The 21,301-nt window shown below is 43.5% G+C and overlaps 1 protein-coding gene across 8 annotated transcripts in view; it reads left to right on the top strand.

Moving 5' to 3' along the window:
• Positions 1-21,301, top strand: part of LOC110532604 (pleckstrin homology domain-containing family G member 5) — a 117,103-nt gene that overhangs the window by 88,349 nt on the left and 7,453 nt on the right. For all 8 annotated transcript variants that reach the window (XM_021616644.2, XM_036988625.1, XM_021616646.2 and 5 more), the window contains 8 exons: positions 2,556-2,749; positions 15,721-15,912; positions 17,016-17,186; positions 18,679-18,774; positions 18,940-19,251; positions 19,972-20,259; positions 20,448-20,567; positions 20,850-20,982. In XM_021616644.2, coding sequence (XP_021472319.2) covers positions 2,556-2,749; positions 15,721-15,912; positions 17,016-17,186; positions 18,679-18,774; positions 18,940-19,251; positions 19,972-20,259; positions 20,448-20,567; positions 20,850-20,982 — 1,506 coding nt within the window. The remainder of the gene's footprint in view (positions 1-2,555; positions 2,750-15,720; positions 15,913-17,015; positions 17,187-18,678; positions 18,775-18,939; positions 19,252-19,971; positions 20,260-20,447; positions 20,568-20,849; positions 20,983-21,301) is intronic.

A 21,301-nucleotide genomic window follows, 5' to 3' on the forward strand; every position in this document is an offset into this window, starting at 1 on the left:
CAATACATTGCCACTGACACGGCTTGCAACAAAAACATGCGGTCTCTCCTTCACTGCAGCCGAGGTGAGTAAAGACATTTAAACGTGTTAACCCTCGCAAGGCTGCAGGCCCAGACGGCATCCCCAGCCGCGCCCTCAGAGCATGCGCAGACCAGCTGGCCGGTGTGTTTACGGACATATTCAATCAATCCCTATACCAGTCTGCTGTTCCCACATGCTTCAAGAGGGCCACCATTGTTCCTGTTCCCAAGAAAGCTAAGGTAACTGAGCTAAACGACTACCGCCCCGTAGCACTCACATCCGTCATCATGAAGTGCTTTGAGAGACTAGTCAAGGACCATATCACCTCCACCCTACCTGACACCCTAGACCCACTCCAATTTGCTTACCGCCCAAATAGGTCCACAGACGATGCAATCTCAACCACACTGCACACTGCCCTAACCCATCTGGACAAGAGGAATACCTATGTGAGAATGCTGTTCATCGACTACAGCTCGGCATTCAACACCATAGTACCCTCCAAGCTCGTCATCAAGCTCGAGACCCTGGGTCTCGACCCCGCCCTGTGCAACTGGGTACTGGACTTCCTGACGGGCCGCCCCCAGGTGGTGAGGGTAGGCAACAACATCTCCTCCCCGCTGATCCTCAACACTGGGGCCCCACAAGGGTGCATTCTGAGCCCTCTCCTGTACTCCCTGTTCACCCACGACTGCGTGGCCACGCACGCCTCCAACTCAATCATCAAGTTTGCGGACGACACAACAGTGGTAGGCTTGATTACCAACAACGACGAGACGGCCTACAGGGAGGAGGTGAGGGCCCTCGGAGTGTGGTGTCAGGAAAATAACCTCACACTCAACGTCAACAAAACTAAGGAGATGATTGTGGACTTCAGGAAACAGCAGAGGGAACACCCCCCTATCCACATCGATGGAACAGTAGTGGAGAGGGTAGCAAGTTTTAAGTTCCTCGGCATACACATCACAGACAAACTGAATTGGTCCACTCACACAGACAGCATCGTGAAGAAGGCGCAGCAGCGCCTCTTCAACCTCAGGAGGCTGAAGAAATTCGGCTTGTCACCAAAAGCACTCACAAACTTCTACAGATGCACAATCGCGAGCATCTTGGCGGGCTGTATCACCGCCTGGTATGGCAACTGCACCGCCCTCAACCGTAAGGCTCTCCAGAGGGTAGTGAGGTCTGCACAACGCATCACCGGGGGCAAACTACCTGCCCTCCAGGACACCTACACCACCCGATGTCACAGGAAGGCCATAAAGATTATCAAGGACATCAACCACCCGAGCCACTGCCTGTTCACCCCGCTATCATCCAGAAGGCGAGGTCAGTACAGGTGCATCAAAGCTGGGACCGAGAGACTGAAAAACAGCTTCTATCCCAAGGCCATCAGACTGTTAAACAGCCACCACTAACACTGAGTGGCTGCTGCCAACACACTGACACTGACTCAACTCCAGCCACTTTAATAATGGGAATTGATGGGAAATGATGTAAATATATCACTAGCCACTTTAAACAATGCTACCTTATATAATGTTACTTACCCTACATTATTCATCTCATATGCATACGTATATACTGTACTCTATATCATCGACTGTATCCTTATGTAATACATGTATCACTAGCCACTTTAAACTATGCCACTTTGTTTACATACTCATCTTATTTGTACATACTGTACTCGATACCATCTACTGTATCTTGCCTATGCTGCTCTGTACCATCACTCATTCATATATCCTTATGTACATATTCTTTATCCCCTTACACTGTGTACGAGACAGTAGTTTTGGAATTGTTAGATTACTTGTTATTACTGCATTGTCGGAACTAGAAGCACAAGCATTTCGCTACACTCGCATTAACATCTGCTAACCATGTGTATGTGACAAATAAAATTTGATTTGATTTGATGAGAACGTTGTGAAAAACAACACGCTTCAGTGGGCCAGATGGTTGTGTGTTGTGATTCTGGATGGCCAGATAGCTAGCAACAATGACATGAAGCTGCTATCTGGAGAATCGTAAGTGGCTTGTTTCAGTTAGTTTTATCTTGTTCTTAATGTCTTGCTTTGGTGTGTTTTAACTTCTTATGGCTGGGGGGCAGTATTGAGTAGCTTGGATGAATAAGTTGCCCAAAGTAAACGGCCTGCGCGCGTCTTAATCGACGTCATTGGCACCTGGGGAACAGTGGGATAACTGCCTTGCTAGTGGATTTTATCCAGCAACCTTTCGGTTACTGGCCCAATGTTCCTACCCGCCAGGCTCTCAACTTATCCAATGCAATCTGCAGCTATTAAGCAAATCTTAAAAGCTAGCCTTGTTGTATAATATTTTCACAATCTAATGTTTAAAAGGGATTTAAGACTGTCCACTAGAGATCCTGTTTTGGTGCCTGAGGAAAGAACTTAAACAGGAAGCTAGTCCTGAAATAAATGTTGACGCACTTCTCTATTACACCTACCTATCTTCAATAAGAGAATTATAACACACTAAGCTAACCCTCCATGTTGGTTCCTCCTCAGCACGGCCAGGTGATGAGCTGAAGGTGGAGCAGGGAGTGAAGGACCTGCGCTCGCTCAGTCTGCCCAACATGAAACCCTCCTCTGGGGTTCAGAGCCCCTACATCCTCACTGCGGGCAGCGAGAGGGTGGAGCACGGCTCTCTGGGACGCATGAAGAGCAACGTTGACCTACTGGTCAGCGCAGCCTCTACTACAGTATGTATTCACTCACACACTGCAACCGATGTACATCAAATCTCTCTCGCGCGCACACCATGGGTCCATGTACAGTATCATACATACAGTATACACACAGAGTTCAGGTGGGCCTTGAACAAATGAAGGAAAGGAGGGGTTTTCAACATCAATGACAAAAATCATGAGAAGGGCTTACCAAGAAAAACTTCCAAAATGACTAATTCAAGGAGTTGGAGCACTCAACAAACATCTGTCACCTGTCCAGGATGTGAACAGGTGACAGATGTTACCACTACATGAGCTCAGTATAAGCACACTTAAACTATACATCCTATCCGACTTATACACACCTACTACTGGTTGTGACTAGATGGAGTACAGCTACTACCGGTTGTGACTTTTTGTTGCAGGTTAGGAGAGCATTTTTGTTAACCCTTTTCAGAACCTTAACCTAATTATCCTAACCTGTTACAGTAATTATCCTAACTACCCCCCCCATCTCTTAAACATCTTGAAACTTTAGATGCCACTTTCTACCTCTTTCCATAATCTAACCCTTTATCCCATGATGCCTTTATGAAGTGGATGATAATCCAGTCATTATCATAACCCTATTTTTCATTACCTTGCTATCTTTCATCCCATCGGAACACTTAAACTCTGCTTTCCTCATATGCCTTGGGCTGTGCCAGCCACCTCTATGGCCTTCAAGCCTTGCTGGGTAGGCTGGTGACCTAGCAGAAGAGGCATTGCCATTAGCTGCTTATTCTGGCTGACAGGAAGAACCCGGTAGTGTTCACTTTGGCCTGGAGGAGAGGTGCTGAGAGAAGGAGTCTGCTGGACCAGGGGGAACTGGCACCCTGCTTCACCCTGTGTTAATAGACCGTGGGAGAGGCTAGAATCATAAGGTTTAGTGTCCTGTCTGTCTCATTCTGTACTGCAGTTATTCTCCGACTGACTAAAACCTACATTCTGAGATGTCATTTAGTCAACTTTGCTGGAAGAAAATAAGATTGAGATTGTCCATTGCCTTCTCAGTATAATCTCGGAACCCAGAAAAAAGTTTGGCGTGCCAGCAAGTCAATTTGTGTTAAGTCTGTCATGAGCGACTACTTTCAGTATGAAAACAGCATGCTCTTTTTGTGCCATACTCTTTCGCTGCCTCTGCACATTGCTTTGAAAGATTGGTAACTGTCTTGTGGGGACTAGCCCTCTCCGCTTACAGATTGAAAAACAAGTCAATGGGTGTGAACTGTGGAGATCCCTGCAGGCAAGTCTAGACCCACTCAGTACTCACACACTCAGGTGAGACAGTGTAGCATTGCATGCATTGAAAATGTGTGATGTCATTGCGGCCGTGCTGCTGTGCTAGGCAACGGGGTAGAGCCTGGGAGGATACCTGAGGTTTCTGTAATTTAGGGATTTTAGTGTCTGTCTGCGGGTCGGTAAGTCATCAGCCTTGGATGAGCCTTCAGCCTCAGTTCTTACGGCTGAATTCCCGTTAACGGGATCAATTTGACAGTGAAAGTGCAGGGCGCCAAATTCAAACAGAAATCTCATAATTAAAATTCCTCAAACATACAAGTATTATACACATTTTAAAGATAAACTTGTTGTTAATCCCACCACAGTGTCCGATTTCAAAAAGGCTTTACGACGTAAGCATACCATGCGATTATGTTAGGTCAGCACCTAGTCACAGAAAAACACAGCCATTTTCCAGCCAAAGAGAGTCACAAAAAGCAGAAATATAGATCAAATGAATCACTAACCTTTGATCTTCATCAGATGATACTCATAGTACTTCATGTTACACAATACGTGTATGTTTTGTTCGATAAAGTTCATATTTATATCCAAAAATCTCAGTTTACATTGGCGCTATATGTTCAGTAATGTTTTGCTTCCAAAACAGCCGGTGATTTTGCAGAGAGCCACATCAATTTACAGAAATACTCATCATAAATGTTGATGAAAATACACGTTATACATGGAATTAAAGATATACTTCTCCTTAATGACAGATTTTAAAAAATCTTTACAGAAAAAGCACACCATGCAATAATCTGAGTACAGCGCTCATGCCCAAACAAGCCATACAGATACCCGCCATGTTGTGGAGTCAACAGAAGTCAGAAATAGCATTATAAATATTCACTTACTTTTGATGATCTTCATCTGAATGCACTCCCAGGAATCCCAGTTCCACAACAAATGTTTGTTTTGTTCGATAAAGTCCATAATTTATGTCCAAATACCTCCTTTTTGTTTGCGAGTTTTGTTCACAAATCCAAATTCACAAGGCGCAGGCACTTAGTTCAGATGACAGTTCCATTACAGTTCATAGAAACATGTCAAACGATGTATAGAATCAATCTTTAGGATGTTTTTATCATACATTTTCAATAATATTCCAACCGGACAATTCCTTTGTCTTTAGAATTGAAAAGGAACGCAGCTAACTCTCACGGTCACGCACCTGACTGAGCTCCTGACATTCTGCCAGACACCTGAATCAAACCGCTCTTATTCTCTCCCTCTTCACAGTAGAAGCCTGAAACAAGGTTCTAAAGACTGCTTTCTAGTGGACGCCTTAGGAAGTGCAATCGGACCAAATTTACACTATCTTGGATAGGCAAAGACTTGAAAACCAACAAATCTCAGAGTTTTCTATCCAAATCTACATATCTTAGCTTCTGGGCCTGAGTAGCAGGCAGTTTACTCTGGGCACCTTATTCATCCAAGCTACTCAATACTGCCCCCCAGCCATAAGAAGTTAAACATGTCTGTCTGATTTAGTCAGGAGTTTGGTCATACTGTTCCTCTCCAATCCTGTCTTTGTTTAGTTTGAGGAGTCTCATTCAGTCAAAGACAAGCAGTAAATGCATGATATACAAAACCCCTTCAGAAAAAAAGAAAGTCAAAAAGCCTGTATCAGCTCATTCAAACTTGGACACTGTTTATATTCATACACAGAGAGCAGCCATTCTCATTATGCCCTCAAGGAGGCGATAAAGAGCAAAGGTACACACTTTAAAGAACTGCCCCTATAAATTACACAATGTGCATGGGACAATGTTAAAATTCCAATAGCTCTACATTTCAATTACTTATCCTCAAACCAACTATACATTTTAGAAATTCCTTTAAAAATATTGAAAGCATTTAATGAGAACTTAAAGGTGTGCAACATTGAAAATATTGTCTCATTTACATTGTGTAATTTATTGACGGTCCCTAACTAGCCCTGGAGATAGGTTATCCAAAGTCAAACCAACTTTCCCACAGTTGCACACCAGACAGCTGAAGCTAATTGGCTAAGTAATTTGGCTAACTCTTCACTCCTGCAAACACACACACTTAGTAATGTAGTCCGATTTCTTGTTCTGGAGGCAGCTCTGCTGAGTGGTCACTAGCTGGCACAGCCACAGTCAACCTTAATGCCTAGACCTAACCTTAAATTAATGCAAATTTACATTTTTACAATGTTGCCAGTTTTGACTTTGCATCTGGCCCATCTAGCAGAAATTCTCAGTTCTGCCTCAAAGACAAGACTCATCCAAATAAACGTCAACCTGCTCAAGAGGCATTAGAAGACAACAATTAATATTACCAATTGAAGACATCTATCGCAGGATAAATCAATGTTAGTTTACATAGCTGGCCATGAATGGTGCATTTTTCTTCATGGGTTGTTTATGGAAGCGTATACTACATATAATATAATTATGATATCTTTACATAAAACCAAAACAGAGTCTGTCTAGTCATTCCAATTAATTTAATACCCCTTGGTCTTCAATAATAGAACTTTGAAATATAGTAATGTGGAGTAGCTTCAATGTGATTTCTCCTATCACAGCCATTAAACTCTGTAACTGTTTTAAAGTCATCATTGGCCTCATGGTGAAATCCCTGAGCGGTTTCCTTCCTCTCCGACAACTGAGTTCGGAAGGACACCTATATCTTTGTGGTGACTGGGTGTATTGATACACTATCCAAAGTGTAATTAATAACTTCAGGGATGTTTCTGCTACATTCCAGGAGGTTAAGTTAAGGTGTTAGGCTCAGATACAAATGCTGGGAAGAGTTTGACCAAAGGCTAAATTACTACATGAGTAATTAAGCGTGTCCAATAGTTGGGCTTTCATGTACTGGCTTTGTGGATTGGCTAGTCACTGTGTAGGCCTACAGTGTGTAACTTTTGAATAATCCCATTTGTCGACAATCTAAACAGTTGGCTTCGACTCACATGGTTTATAATGGGTACTTCAAACAGAATGCTCTAGACAGATGGGGATCATGTGATTTACAATAGCTAGATCACATCTATAAAAGTGATCTTTGAACCTTTTAGAAGGCCTTTGTGTAATATGCGCCATTTGGTTGCCATGGAAAACAACACACTACAAAGATAGCCAAAGATTCACCTGGTCAGAATGAAACGGCATTTGACAGCTAGACAGAATCATTTCAACGCCTTGTCACTGTGAACTGATTGGACCTCAGTTTATAAAGATTATTATTCAAAAGTTCCCCCCAAAATAATATCTGTATCCCATAAGTATTTTATTGGGTGAATAAAAATGTGATATAACAAACCCCTCTCTCTACCAATGACTGTTGTGAAATGCAATGGTGCACACATTTCTTTAAAGAGAAGAGCAGTACAGTAGAGCACAGATGGAAATGTATTTTAGGGAAGAAGAAGACTCAAGGAAACCCTCCACATCCTCCCACATGTTCGTTCTTGTCTGTCTTATTCCGTGAGAGGACTCACTTATCTAACAGTCTCAGATTACCCCCATTCCCGTCAGTCGGTCACTCTGTAGACTACGTGCTGACATGGGCTCACCATGATCTAACCAGTAGAAACTCTATCCACGCACCAAGTCAACCAGGGCTTGTGTTTCACCCAGGTTTATAGTAGATGGTCTTATGATGGTCTAGCCTAGAGTTATCTGCTGGCATCTGTGGAACTTGAGTGTTGGGAGGGAGGGGTAAGACCGTGGTGTAAGGACAGGTAGGTCAACAAGAAGACTGATGGGGAGATTATTGGAGCTGTTGAATAGCCTGGGTGGTTGAAGGAACCATACCCTCTTCTTTTAGAGGATTTGACATAGATGTGACACATGAGCACTCCATTTACATTTTTACATTTGAGTCATTTAGCAGACGCTTGTTTAGCAGACTAGGTGAAAAATATGTTGATGTGCCCATGAGCAAGGCACATTCCTAATTGCTTTTAAGTAGCTCTGGATAAGAGAGTCTGCTAATGACTCAAATGCATGCATTATGCCTATGTAGTTATAATGTGCGTTTGGTTATATAAACTGGTAGGTTAAGTTAGTGTCTGGTTTATTCATTCTTTGGTAATGGTAGCAGGAAGTAGGTTATGTAAAACTGTTTTTCGTCATTTATTTTTCCTTGTTTAAATGCTGTATTGTCCCCCGCTAAGCACAGTGTTCACATTCAGGTCTTTCCCCTAGACTACAGTTGTAATTGTTTTGCTTAGCCAGGCTAACAAAACTAACAGCTCATTCATTTAAGGACATCAAATCTCTGAGTGAAATACACAATCAGGACAATCAGCAATTTGTGCAATAGTCATTTGAATGACGATGGAGAATGGGGAGTAGTCACATGCATTTTACTTGTATGTTTATGTTTGATGATCTGCACTCACGTGCCTATTTATTGAAACGAATAGCCATTCACACATCTCAGGTTAGTTGAGATGAAATACAGACTGCCTCGCAACAATAGAAGTACAAGTTGAAATTGTTATACTTTGATAGACAACTCCACTATGAAAATGCTACATTTTGTTAGATTTATATTTCATTGGTCTTGGATCCCAAGTGGCACAGTGGTCTAAGACACTGCATCTCAGTGCTAGAGGTGTCACTACAGACAACCTGGTTAGAATCAAGACTGTATCACGACCGGCCGTGATTGGGAGTCCCATAGGACGGTGCACAATTGTGTTGAACCGCATGCTGTTTATCCATCTATCCCTAACTGACATTTATTTATTATTTAACCTTTATTTTAATCAAGTGTGTTTCTCGAAAACGGTTTGTTTATCCAGCATGAAAGGGGATTTTTGTGTATACTTGGTGGTGTTTATGTTTAAAAAAGGCTGTTGTGGGGTTGAGTATGCAGGCTCTGGTGGGCACGGATGTCTGCTGTTTACGGCCTATCAGGGTTGGGAGCTCAGGTGTGACTAGGCGTGGCTGGGAGCCAGTTGAACTGCTGCAGGAGAGGTAGTTGTGTATTTCAATGTGTTAGACTGAGACAGTAAAGTGTGTTTAGGTGTGGAGGCTTGAGGAGAGAAGGGAGGATACAGCATTTTTATGATCCCAGTGATTGTCAGGCATTACTGCTCTGGTGACAGACAGAAGAAGCAGCTACAACTCTCCTCCACCTCAGTACTTCACTGTGCGTTGCACTCCCCGTCTCTGTGGACTTTGGTTGGGTTCTTCCTCTTTTTTTCTAGCTGTAATGTTTTTCGGATCTCATAGACTTTTGGATTTAGGATCTTCCTAATTTAAATTAGTCATATTTACTTTTGGATGACTGGTTTTGCATCTATTCTTAAGTGAGGCTTGAGAATGGTGCGGTTTAATCGCCTCTCGTCCTGGCGTAGCTGGGACCTGCTGCATGTGGAGTGTATTCCTGAATCAGCCACCCTCCAGAGCCCAACAACAACACAATGTCAGGTGAGACAGACAGAACCACTGGGTCTCTGTTCCTCTGTGGCTGCAGTATTTAAGTTGATATTAGATAATGAAATGCCATTGTAATGTATGCCATCTTGAATGTAATGCTTAGGCAATGATTGCAGGATTCTCAATCTGTAACCTCAGCCATGGTGGAGATTGTATCTGATTTATTTATCTCTTGGTCCCGTGAATGGTGGAAAACACCAGCCAGGTAGTGTGTGTGTAGTGGAAACAGTAGAGACACCAGTCATGCTGGTGGGCCTCTTGTGATGGCACGTTTGGGATCCAGTGCCAGGTAGGCGGCAGGTAGCCTAGCAGTTAAGAGCGTTGGGCCAGTAACCGAAAGGTCTCCGGCTCGAATCCCTGAGCCGACTAGGTGAAAACTCTGTCTGTGCCCTTGAACAAGGCACTTAACCCTAATTGCACCTGTAAGTTGCTCTGGATAAGAGCGTCTGCTAAATTACTAAAATGTAAATGGTTCCCATGCTGACCATTAACCAGTGATATCTGGGTTAGCAGGCGATAAGGACTATCCTATTGTTGTAATGGACGATTCATCTTCTTCCCTCTAACTCAGTGGTTCTTTGTTTCACCATGACGCTAACTGGCTGTAGAATTAGGAGCAGGTTTTTGGAGCAAGGCCACTGGCCCTGTGATATGTTGACCATGATGGGGGTTTGCACTGCATTCCCAGCCAATGGAACTTGACATGGTCTTGTGTGTCGGTGCACTTGCGTGTGTTTGCGTGTGTGTCCATGTGGGCAGGAAGGTTAACGTCACACTTTTTGCATCGTTAATCAGACAGCCCGATCAAGGGTCCTCTTATCGGTGAATAACAACATAACTGATAGGCCAGTAGCGCGGTGGGGGGCGGGTTGCTACTGCATAACCGCTTAGCTACTTTCAATTAGAGGTCGACCGATTATCGCAATGGCCGATTTCAAGTTTTCATAACAATCGGAAATCTGTATTTTTGGGCGCCCATTTGCCAATTTTTTTATTTATTTTTATTTTTATTTTTTTTAATATATTTTTTTATTAATATATATTTTATTTTTAATTATACCTTTATTTAGCTAGGTAAGTCAGTTAAGAACACATTCTTATTTTCAATGACGACCTAGGAACGGTTCAGGGGCAGAACGACAGATTTTCACATTGTTAGCTCAGGGGATCCAATCTTGCAACCTTACAGTTAACTCGTCCAACGCAATAACGACCTGCCTCTCTCTCTCGTTGCACTCCACAAGGAGAGTGCTTGTTACCCGAATGAAGTAAGCCAAGGTAAGTTGCTAGCTAGCATTAAATTTATCTTATGAAAAACAATCAATCATAATCACTAGTTAACTACACATGGTTGATGATATTACTAGATATTATCTAGCGTGTCCTGCGTTGCATATAATCTGACTGAGCATACAAGTATCTGACTGAGCGGTGGTAGGCAGAGACAGGCGCGTAACATTCATTCAAACAGCACTTTCTTTGCGTTTTGCCAGCAGCTCTTCGTCAAGCATTGCGCTGTTTATGACTTCAAGCCTGTCAACTTCCGAGATGAGGCTGGTGTAACCGAAGTGAGATGGCTAGCTAGTTAGCGCGCGCTAATAGAGTTTCAAACGTCACTCGCTCTGAGCCTTCTAGTAGTTGTTCCCCTTGCTCTGCATGGGTAACGCTGCTTTGATGGTGGCTGTTGTTGTTGTGTTGCTGGTTCAAGCCCAGGGAGGAGCGAGGAGAGGGACGGAAGCTATACTGTTACACTGGCAATACTAAAGTGCCTATAAGAATATCCAATAGTCAAAGGTTAATGAAACACAAATGGTATAGAGGGAAATAGTCCTATAATAACTACAACCTAAAACTTCTTATCTGGGAATATTGAAGACTCATGTTAAAAGGAACCACCAGCTTTCATATGTTCTGAGCAAGGAACTGAAACATTAGCTTTCTTACATAGCACATATTGCACTTTTACTTTCTTCTCAATTACTTTGTTTTTGCATTATTTAAACCAAATTGAACATGTTTCATTATTTACTTGAGGCTAAATTGATTTTATTGATGTATTATATTAAGTTAAAATAAGTGTTCATTCAGTATTGTTGTAATTGTCATTATTACAAATAAATAAATAAAAAATTGGCCGAATAATCGGTATCGGTATCGGCGTTGAAAAATTATAATCGGTCGACCGCTACTTTCAATACTTTCCTCCATTCGGGTCTCTCTGGGTTTTTTTTTCAAACCAAGGTTAAAACCACAAAGGGCTGTGATAAGATGAGGAAGGAACCAACTGGACACGAGACTTTGTCATTAACCTGCTTGGAGCTGAACGTGACTGCCAACTACTCAGGGCCACCAATTTCCCTAGTTCCCAGACCTGTCAATGGTGTTGTAGGTCAGGGTCCTCTCTGTTATTAATGGACGATGACAGATAGGTCTGCACAGAGGCCAGGTGAAACTCAATAAAGTTTAGAGAGGGCTGGTCAGATATACAGGGCTGCACAGAAAAGTAGGTAAAATGGTTTTTAGTTAGGTGTTGAATGCTGCTCTTTTGAACAGACTTCTGCAATATCTGCTGTTTTTGTAAGTAGAGAATCAGTACAAATAGGTCATTAAAATAGCCCATTGAGAAATATATAGGATCAATGCTAAAATAAGTACATTAACCCCAGTTGATTAGATATGACCTGAATTTGATGGTGTGTAGTTGTGCTGCCACGTATTGTGGAAAGGGGTGTTTGCTTAGTCATATCTGTGAGGAATATCTAAGCATACTAAAGAAATGTGTTAAAACAGGTCATTACTGGTCATTTCTTACCTTGTTACAGTCAACCAGGAAAGCTTTGTGGAAAGTTGTGTCCACGGGCAAACAAAAACATAATTGATTGAGAAAACATAGGCCTAATGGGTTGGGTAACTTGGGTTCAAACCACAATAGAGCAAGACTTTGTGGTTGTCAGTGCGGTAAAGGCCTAACTGATGTTCTCACCAGTTCAGTAATACTTGCTTTTGTTAGCTCACTCATTGCCTATTTTTCTCCTCCTGGAGACATTCCAAAATCAATTTGTCTATACGTGACAATTAGCTTTGCTCCCAAGAGGCACAACTGTCCTTGTAAGTATGTTTCTATATGCCTGGTATAGGTGTCACATTAGTGACTGAATACATGTCTGTTCTGTGTTAGAGTATCAGTTTCATTTACAATCAGGGAGCGGAATTGGAGGCATGCCAGATTTTAAATGACGTAAAGCTGTCAGTCAGTTTGGAAAGAGAATCAGTGGTTTAAAAGAAAAGGGAAAAGAAGTGAAGGGAGAGAGGGTGTGGGTGTGTGGGGGATTCAGAACAGTCAGAACAAGGAAAGTGGACGTCAGAGGCAGCGACTAAACAAAGGGTGAGTTACTATGAACAGTTGGCATATCCTCTGCAGCACCAGGATGCCTGATCTTTTCTGTTGGAGCCCTGCAAGCTGTTGCTCTGGCCACACCCCTTTCTATGCAGATCACACACAGACACTCACTCACTTTTCCTGTAGCCCTGCCTCCTCTTCCTTTCCTCCTCAACACAATGGGGCAGACAGGATCCTCCTGGTTGCTATGACTCCAGGACAGTGGCTGTGTGAAATTCTAGGCAGGCAGCAGACTCAATCAGCACAGCAGGCTTCACCTCTGAGTTAGAACAGCGGGACAGGCAGGACTACCACGGAGTACACAGAGACACAGAGTTCAAAGACGAGACCTGGGGTGGTGTTCATGGTGTATTCATGGAGATAAGAAGGATACAAGAACTTCTCTATCAGACATACAAACCTGGACTCTTTCAACTTGAGCAAGACCTCTTATCTCAGTTCATAACTGGACTTCAGAAGCCCTTTTCTTTGAGGAACAACCTTTCATTGTTCCAGCTGTCGCTCTTCGGGGCTTCCCTCTCTTAGTCTGAGGGCTCTGGCATGAGTGTATCGTGAATGTATGCGTAAGAGAAGGAGAGGTTGAACTTGAGAGAACACAGCAGCTGGGTCCAGTATGGGCTGCAAAATCTAACTAACAGAAGGATTAGGATGGTTTTTCAGATCTTTGACATGCCGCTGGCTTTAATGGTGAGTACTCTACTGCTTCCATTGTGTGTGAAGCTTTGGGGAGCCTTTCCCCTACTAAATCTGGGTGATCAATCTGCAGTGTAAGAGAGAGTTATACATCCTAGTTTAGACAGTAAGTCTTGAAGTCAGTAGAGGCTTTAGGCTACTTGTATTTGGGTTGGTTGGGATAGTGCCAGGACTTTGATTTGTACTGTAATGTTCTGCAAATTACTGATTTGGTTAGGTTTTAGTTTTTCTGATTAGGTTTTAGTTTTGGTTAAATGTTCATTGTCATACTACTCTAAAAACCCATGTCACTAAATCAGAGAGTCACATTTTTCGCCCCTACCATGCTCTGTGTATCTGTTGCCAGAGCATTCCTGAGCCAAGGTAATCGGAATTCAGCCCCTCTAGTCCAGCCCAATGAGCTGCTGTCACTGGCAGAGAGTCCAGTGTGTGTCTCTTGCTGTCTCCCTCTCGTTCTCTCGCTCTCTCTCGGTCCACTTCCTGCACCTGTGTCCTTGTCCTCTTGGCCGAGATCCCCCAGAAATCCCCCTGGTCAGAGCTGGATGAGGGGCCTCGCTGTTTGCCCCACTGAAGCGATTATATCTAAATATAGTGGATGGGAAATTTAGCTTGAAATATTTGGTCCTTTCCCCTTCGATTTTCGTCCCACTTGAATACTAAAACAGAGGAGGAAAACTATCCACCATATGGAGTTGAAGTAATATTTCTTTGGACAGAAGGAAAAGATTGTACTCTAGTACAGCGATTGGTCTAAATGTTTGCTTCTGCATGAACGCTTTTAAAGAATCCCGAAAGGTAATACATTTGGAACAGTATTGTTTATAGATGGGCATGTTTGTGTCTGCGGAGAGAGAGAGAGAGAGAGAGAGAGAGAGATTTATTGATTGTTGCTCCTCTCTGTCTGACAGTTTGTTTAGAGACCATTGCTCAATCCTTACCGACCTCTTGTGTGGACATTCTCACTGTTGGTCTTATCCTGTAGGCCCGTGAGGGAACTCAGCCGGGGTCTCAACTTACTAATGAGAGTTAGAATAGTAGTTGGGTTGTGCATCAGCAGTCACTTAATTAGCCGATGTCAGCTAAATTATTTTAGATTAAGTTAGTCTAGCAGCTGGCTATTTAAACTTGTAGTAAGCATGGTTGAATTACCGACTATGCTTACTACATGCTTACTGATGATCAATGGGGTGGGGCCCATTGATCATCGGTTGTAAAACTGATAATTCTTCTCTCCGCCCCATGGCAAAATGTGTAGAATTGCAGGAAATTAACTCTAAAACACATTTTTTTCTCTTTTCTCTTTGCTGTCACAAGGGGGCCGCTAAAATGGTTTGCACGCAAGGTTGAGGGAGGGAGGGTCCAAAAGGCTGCACATTTGGGGTTCTGCCATAGCACTACACAGCTGATTCAAATTGAATCAGCTGTGTAGTGCTAGGGGAAAAATACGAAATTGCACCCCCTTGGGGTCCCGAGGATAGAGTTTGGGAAACGCTGCTCTTCTGTGTAATGACCTAAACAGGGGTCAATGGCCCAGCGACTCCCTAAGCCCCACTAGCACATTACTCTGCACTGACATACTGTCTCTCTCTGATGGCAAAAACAACTGCTTCCTCAGATACTGAGGCCTGAGAAGGCCCATGTTTGTTTGGTTTGCACGGCGGCCGGTGCTCGTAAAGTGGATTGAGATTGCTTGTCTTTAAGACTCACAGGCCGGCAGCAGGGCTTGCTTGATGACAGGGTAACGATAGTAATGAAACGATGGAGTGGAGTGACTCTAGCCGACCTGTCTGTCCGTCCTGCCATGTTCCCTTTGATTTAAGGAGTGTTCCGTCTCAGGAAGTGGCATTAATTTCCTCTCAATCCTGTATGTGTCTGAACGGCGGTTAGGATGGCTTTAACAACTCTCCTGATGACGATGTCATTCCTCACATCAAAAATCCCCTTTGATTGCCTGTTTATTCTCCTCGTGTATTTCTCATCTTTTTTAACTTCTGTCGCGTCTCTTTCCATATCTCTGCCTGACGACTCACTATTATCTCCAAGTGATGTCCTCACCTAAACGCTTTCAATCTTATTTACTTTTTATTAACTCGGTCTGTTTCTCTCTCCCTCTCTGCCTTTGGTGGGGATTCCATATGAACACTGGTCTCTCCTGGTTCTTGCAGGGTCAGGCGCGTCGCAGGAAAAACATGACAGAGTTCCTTGGGGACGCCAGCATCCCGTCTCCGGACTCCTTGGCCGGGCTGAGCGGCTCTCTGCCAGGCGTAGGACCTGGACCGGACAGCTGGAAGAACCGTGCAGCCAGCCGCTTCTCTGGCTTCTTCAGCTCCAACGCTGTAGCAGGGGCTTTCGGAAAGGTGATGGGAAAGGCCTGGTCTGGGCCATCAGGGGGGGACCCAGCCACTAGTAGAGGGAGGGGCTTGGTGGTGGGGGGGTTAGTGTGTGCGCAATCGTGTGTGTGGTGCAGGGGTCGAAGGCCATTTCCACTCAGCTCCCAGTGAGATCACTTCCCTTCTCTCCAAAGCCTCCGAGTTGGCTCACACAGCAGCTTTCCACTAAACAAATATGCTTAGTAGCTGTGGTGGAAGTGGCCTGGAAGAATGAAGGTTTAACAAAGGTGTTCCGTTTTAGACAAAATTCTATTCAGGTCCCTACCATGATGATGATGATGATGATGATAATAATACAATAAGACACAAGGATCTGAAATGGCAATAATCATTAGCCTTTATCGCCTAACAAAGCACACTGTCATACACACGCTGACGCACACAGACACACTCCTCTCCCCCCCACACACACGTACATTGTCTCCACTCCCCTGAGGTCATATCCTGCACTGTAGCAGATGTCAGAGGGAGACGGCGCCTGTCACTCACCTGTCAGCTACCAGATCATCTCTATTCATCTTGTCAGGGCAGTGTAGGGTAGGGGCGGATCAGAGACCTGGCCCCTCTCCTCCACAAAGCAGGGGTGAATCAGGGCATCCTGTACCCCCTTCAGGGAACAGGTCCCTTAAGCACAGTTGGCACACCCCCTCCTTCCCACTCCACTAGCCTCCTTCCCCCTCCACCCACCCTTCCCCTCCACCCACCACCTCTATTGTCCAACTGATCTCAATGCACAGAGCTCATTTTCATAAGTACATGAGGCTGGTCTGTGTCCTGGCAGGACAATAGGCTGGATAGCTGTTGACAGATTTAAGAATTCAGTGGACTCGAGGGAGGGTTATGCTAATGTAGGATTTCAAGCCTGTTTACATTTTGCTTTAGGAGTGTAATAAGCTCTATTTTAATATTGTAATGGACAGGAAAATGCACTGTTCCTGCCTCTCCCCTTCCTATAGTAATACTGATTTAATCTAAATGTGCTCTACATGTAAATGACTTTGTAGTGAAGCAGGAAGAAGAATATTGCCCAGGGTCTGTTTGTTTACATGTGTTGGCGTCCATTCTAACAGGAGATGGACCGCATGGAGCAGCTCCAGAATAAGCTGCAGTCGTACACTCTTTTTGGCCTTCCCAAGGTTCCTCCTCAGCTGTCCTTCCACCAGGACTCCTGGGAAGAGGAAGAAGAGGAGACAAGCTTTGCCCTGGAGGACAGCTGGACGCAGCTACTGGACCATCCTGAGGTATGGTAACAAGAACACGCACACACATGAATACAGGCACTCACCAAAACACACTCCACTGACACAACCACACATGCTTGTACCAGTCAAAAGTTTGGACACACCTACTCATTCAAGGGGTTTTCTTTATTTTATTTTTGATGTCTTCACTCTTATTCTACAATGTCGAAAATAGTAAAATATTAGAATAAGAGTGAAGACATTAAAAATTAAATTGGGGGATTATTTGTCAGTCACACCAATTTAATCAGTGTTTAAGCGCTAGAATGGTATCATTTTGACATACTCTTGTAACCGTAAAGCTGTTATGTCATGAGCTGGATGATATAGAAAAAAATGCATATCGTGCTAAATTGACTGAATTATTGCCCTAACGATGAATTTAATGCTAAGTTTATAACATTGATGTGCACTACAGTTCTTTTTTTTATCTACCTTTTAAATTACCACTACTACTTTGATTGTTGTAGCCATCAATTTTCCCATTAACAATAACCCATGTTAACAAACCTATTTCATTTCGAATTTGACACTTTTTATTGTTTTTCAATAATAATAAACAGTGACCGTTTACATACAGACATACCAATAGACAGCCACAACACAGGGCAACAGTGACCGTATACATACAGACATACCAATAGACAGCCACAACACAGGGCAACAGTGACCGTATACATACAGACATACCAATAGACAGCCACAACACAGGGCAACAGTGACCGTATACATACAGACATACCAATAGACAGCCACAACACAGGGCAACAGTGACCGTATACATACAGACATACCAATAGACAGCCACAACACAGGGCAACAGTGACCGTATACATACAGACATACCAATAGACAGCCACAACACAGGGCAACAGTGACCGTATACATACAGACATACCAATAGACAGCCACAACACAGGGCAACAGTGACCGTATACATACAGACATACCAATAGACAGCCACAATACAGGGCAACAGTGACCGTATACATACAGACATACCAATAGACAGCCACAACACAGGGCAACAGTGACCGTATACATACAGACATACCAATAGACAGCCACAACACAGGGCAGTGCTGAGCGATTCATCAGAATGGAGCTTTTTTCCTGGTGGTTAAACAACTAATTGACAGATGTCTTGTACTAGAATTCCATTTTGTTCGTTTTTTTTTGTGAGCCCAACGCGCTGTTTCTTTAGAGAAATCAAATAATTCACGAGAGAAATCAAGTCAAGAACTTTGTGTGAAGCTTGGCTGAAGGGAGTTGTAGTTTTCATTAAGCAAAGTGAATGCGTTGTGTTCACAACAGGGTTGGTGTCACTTCCATTTCAATTCCAGTCTATTCGAGAAGTGCACAAATTCCAATGCTTTTCAATTTGGAAAATGTTGAATTGGGTTTATTTTCTGAATTAAATGGAATTTAAATTTAATTGACCCCACCCCTGGTTCACAAACATGAGGCCATTATCTAATGTGTGTGTTTCTAGACTTTGACCAGACGCCAGTTCCATCAGCAGGAGGCTATCTGGGAGCTTCTGCACACTGAGGCCACCTACATCAAGAAACTACGAGTCATCACTGATGTAAGTACACTTTAGATAAGAATGTCCATATTCCCACACTGTAACCCTGTATCAGGTCCTAAGTAATCACTTGAATTCATCTCAATTAGATGTCCTATTTGTTAGGCATATGAGTGCTTTACCTAGATGTCCCATTCTGACAACTTTTCTCCTCCCTTCCTGTAGTTGTTCCTGTGTGGGCTGTTGAACCTGCAGGAGAGTGGTCTGCTGACAGAGGTGGAGCCAATGCGTCTCTTCAGTAACATCCAGGACATTGTGCGTCTACACACTGCCCTTTGGAGCCAGGTGATGCTGCCCGCCCTGGAAATTGCTCGGCAGGCCAGGACCCTTCTCAACCCTGTTGACCTCCACCATGGCTTCAGGACGATTGGCTCCCGTTTCAAGCCCTACATCCGTTACTGCATGGAGGAAGAGGCCAGCCTGGAGTACATGAGATCACTACACAGGGACAACGAGCTCTTCAGGATCTACGTCACGGTGAGTTGCAGTCTGTCGGTCTTCCCTATCTCTGTTTATAGTGACAGTGTAAAGTTAAACAACTGCCTACCAAAGACTATTTGCTCCTCTCAACATGTATCTCACCAACACAGCACAGTCAACCAATTTCAAACATCAGTAGTACATTCTACCTGACACTTTTCAGTACTGTTCATTATGTTCCTAGCCACAATTTCTTTAAGCTTCAACTCTTGATTTTTTATTTAATTTCTTTATTTTATTTCACCTTTATTTAACGAGGTAGGCAAGTTGAGAACAAGTTCTCATTTACAATTGCGACCTGACTAAGATAAAGCAAAGCAGTTCGACAGATACAACGACACAGAGTTACACATGGAGTAAAACAAACATACAGTCAATAATACAGTAGAAAAATAAGTCTATATACAATGTGAGCAAATGAGGTGAGATAAGGGAGGTAAAGGCAAAAAAAAGGCCATGGTGGCGAAGTAAATACAATATAGCAATTAAAACACTGGATTGGTAGATTTGCAGTGGAAGAATGTGCGAAGTACAAATAAAAATAATGGGGTGCAAAGGAGCAAAATAAATAAATACAGTAGGGGGAGAGGTAGTTGTTTGGGCTAAATTATAGATGGGCTATGTACAGGTGCAGTAATTGATCTAACGCCTGGTGTGTCTCTCTCTCTCTCTCTCTCTCTCTCTATTTCTCACACACACACACACACACACACACAGTGGGCTGAGACTCATAAGCAGTGTAATCGTCTTAAGCTTGCTGACATGCTGGCCAAACCCCACCAGAGACTCACCAAGTACCCCCTACTGCTGAAGGCTGTTCTCAAGAAGACTGACGACTCATCATCCCGCGACGCCGTCAGCGGCATGGTGGCGTGTGTGGAAGGCTTTATCAACAGTGTGGACTCTCAGATGCGTCAGCGGGAGGAGCGGCAAAAGCTAGCCACCATCTCTGGACGCATTGACTCCTACGAAGCAGTGGAGGGGAGCAGCGAGGAGGTGGAGAAGGTGAGCACACACCGTACTCAGGGCTGGTTTCCTGAGTATAATGCTGCAAGTCTACTGCTAGACTAAAAGCACGTTCAATTGAGAATCTCTATTGACTGTGAATTTTAGTCCAGGTTGAAGTTGTGCTGCATTTTGCTACAAGAGGCTTGTATTTCTGCTTGGTGTTTAACCCTTCTCTCGCTCCTCAGATACTGCGTGAGTTTAACTGCTTTGACCTGATGGCTCCTATGAGAGGCACATCACCAGAGGAGACTAGACAACTCCATCTAGAGGGGGCACTGCGCATGAAGGAGGGAAAAGACAGCAGGGTAAGAGACTGGCTGGGCTGCTTATAATTGATTTTAACACATTAGAATTGCTTTTAACTCATTCTAACTGGTTATAACTGCTTAACTGCTTTTAACTCATAACTGTTGCAGGCTGAGAACTACCCAACACTGTATTTTAAGTTGTGGTAGAATATTTCAATGACCAGGGTGATCGGGGAGAAAATTATTTGATTTGGCCTAGTTATTGTATGATGGGTGAATGAATGAGGATGATTGACCTGAAATGAAGCTGGAAGTATTTCCCCATCCGTCCCTCCTTAGATGGACGTCTACTGCTTCCTCTTCACGGACCTGCTGCTCATCACCAAGCCAGTGAAGAAGGTTGAGAAGGTCAAGGTGATCAGACAGCCACTCCTCATCCACAATGTTGTCTGCAAGGAACTCAAGGACCCTGGTGAGTACCGGCAATCAACTACATTTGAACCAGACCTGTATTCAAAGTATTTGTTTTCTTTCAAATTCTTTAGCTGTGCTTGATTAAGCATGTCTGGGGCAATGGAACCAATGGAAAAGTCATAAAAGTTCATGCACAGATCCCTACCAATTACATTTTTTGGGGCTGTTCAAGTAAGCTCATGATTGTTTTTAGAGAACTCCATAATGACTGCACTGGAAAAACATATGTGCGCATTTATCTATAGGCGTATGCCATTAGTGTGCAACAATGTCTAATTTATCATAACCGTTACAGATAACAAATCCTAATTGCTAAG

The sequence above is a fragment of the Oncorhynchus mykiss genome, chromosome 9 (genome assembly GCF_013265735.2).
Source record: "Oncorhynchus mykiss isolate Arlee chromosome 9, USDA_OmykA_1.1, whole genome shotgun sequence".
Lineage (NCBI taxonomy): Eukaryota > Metazoa > Chordata > Actinopteri > Salmoniformes > Salmonidae > Oncorhynchus > Oncorhynchus mykiss.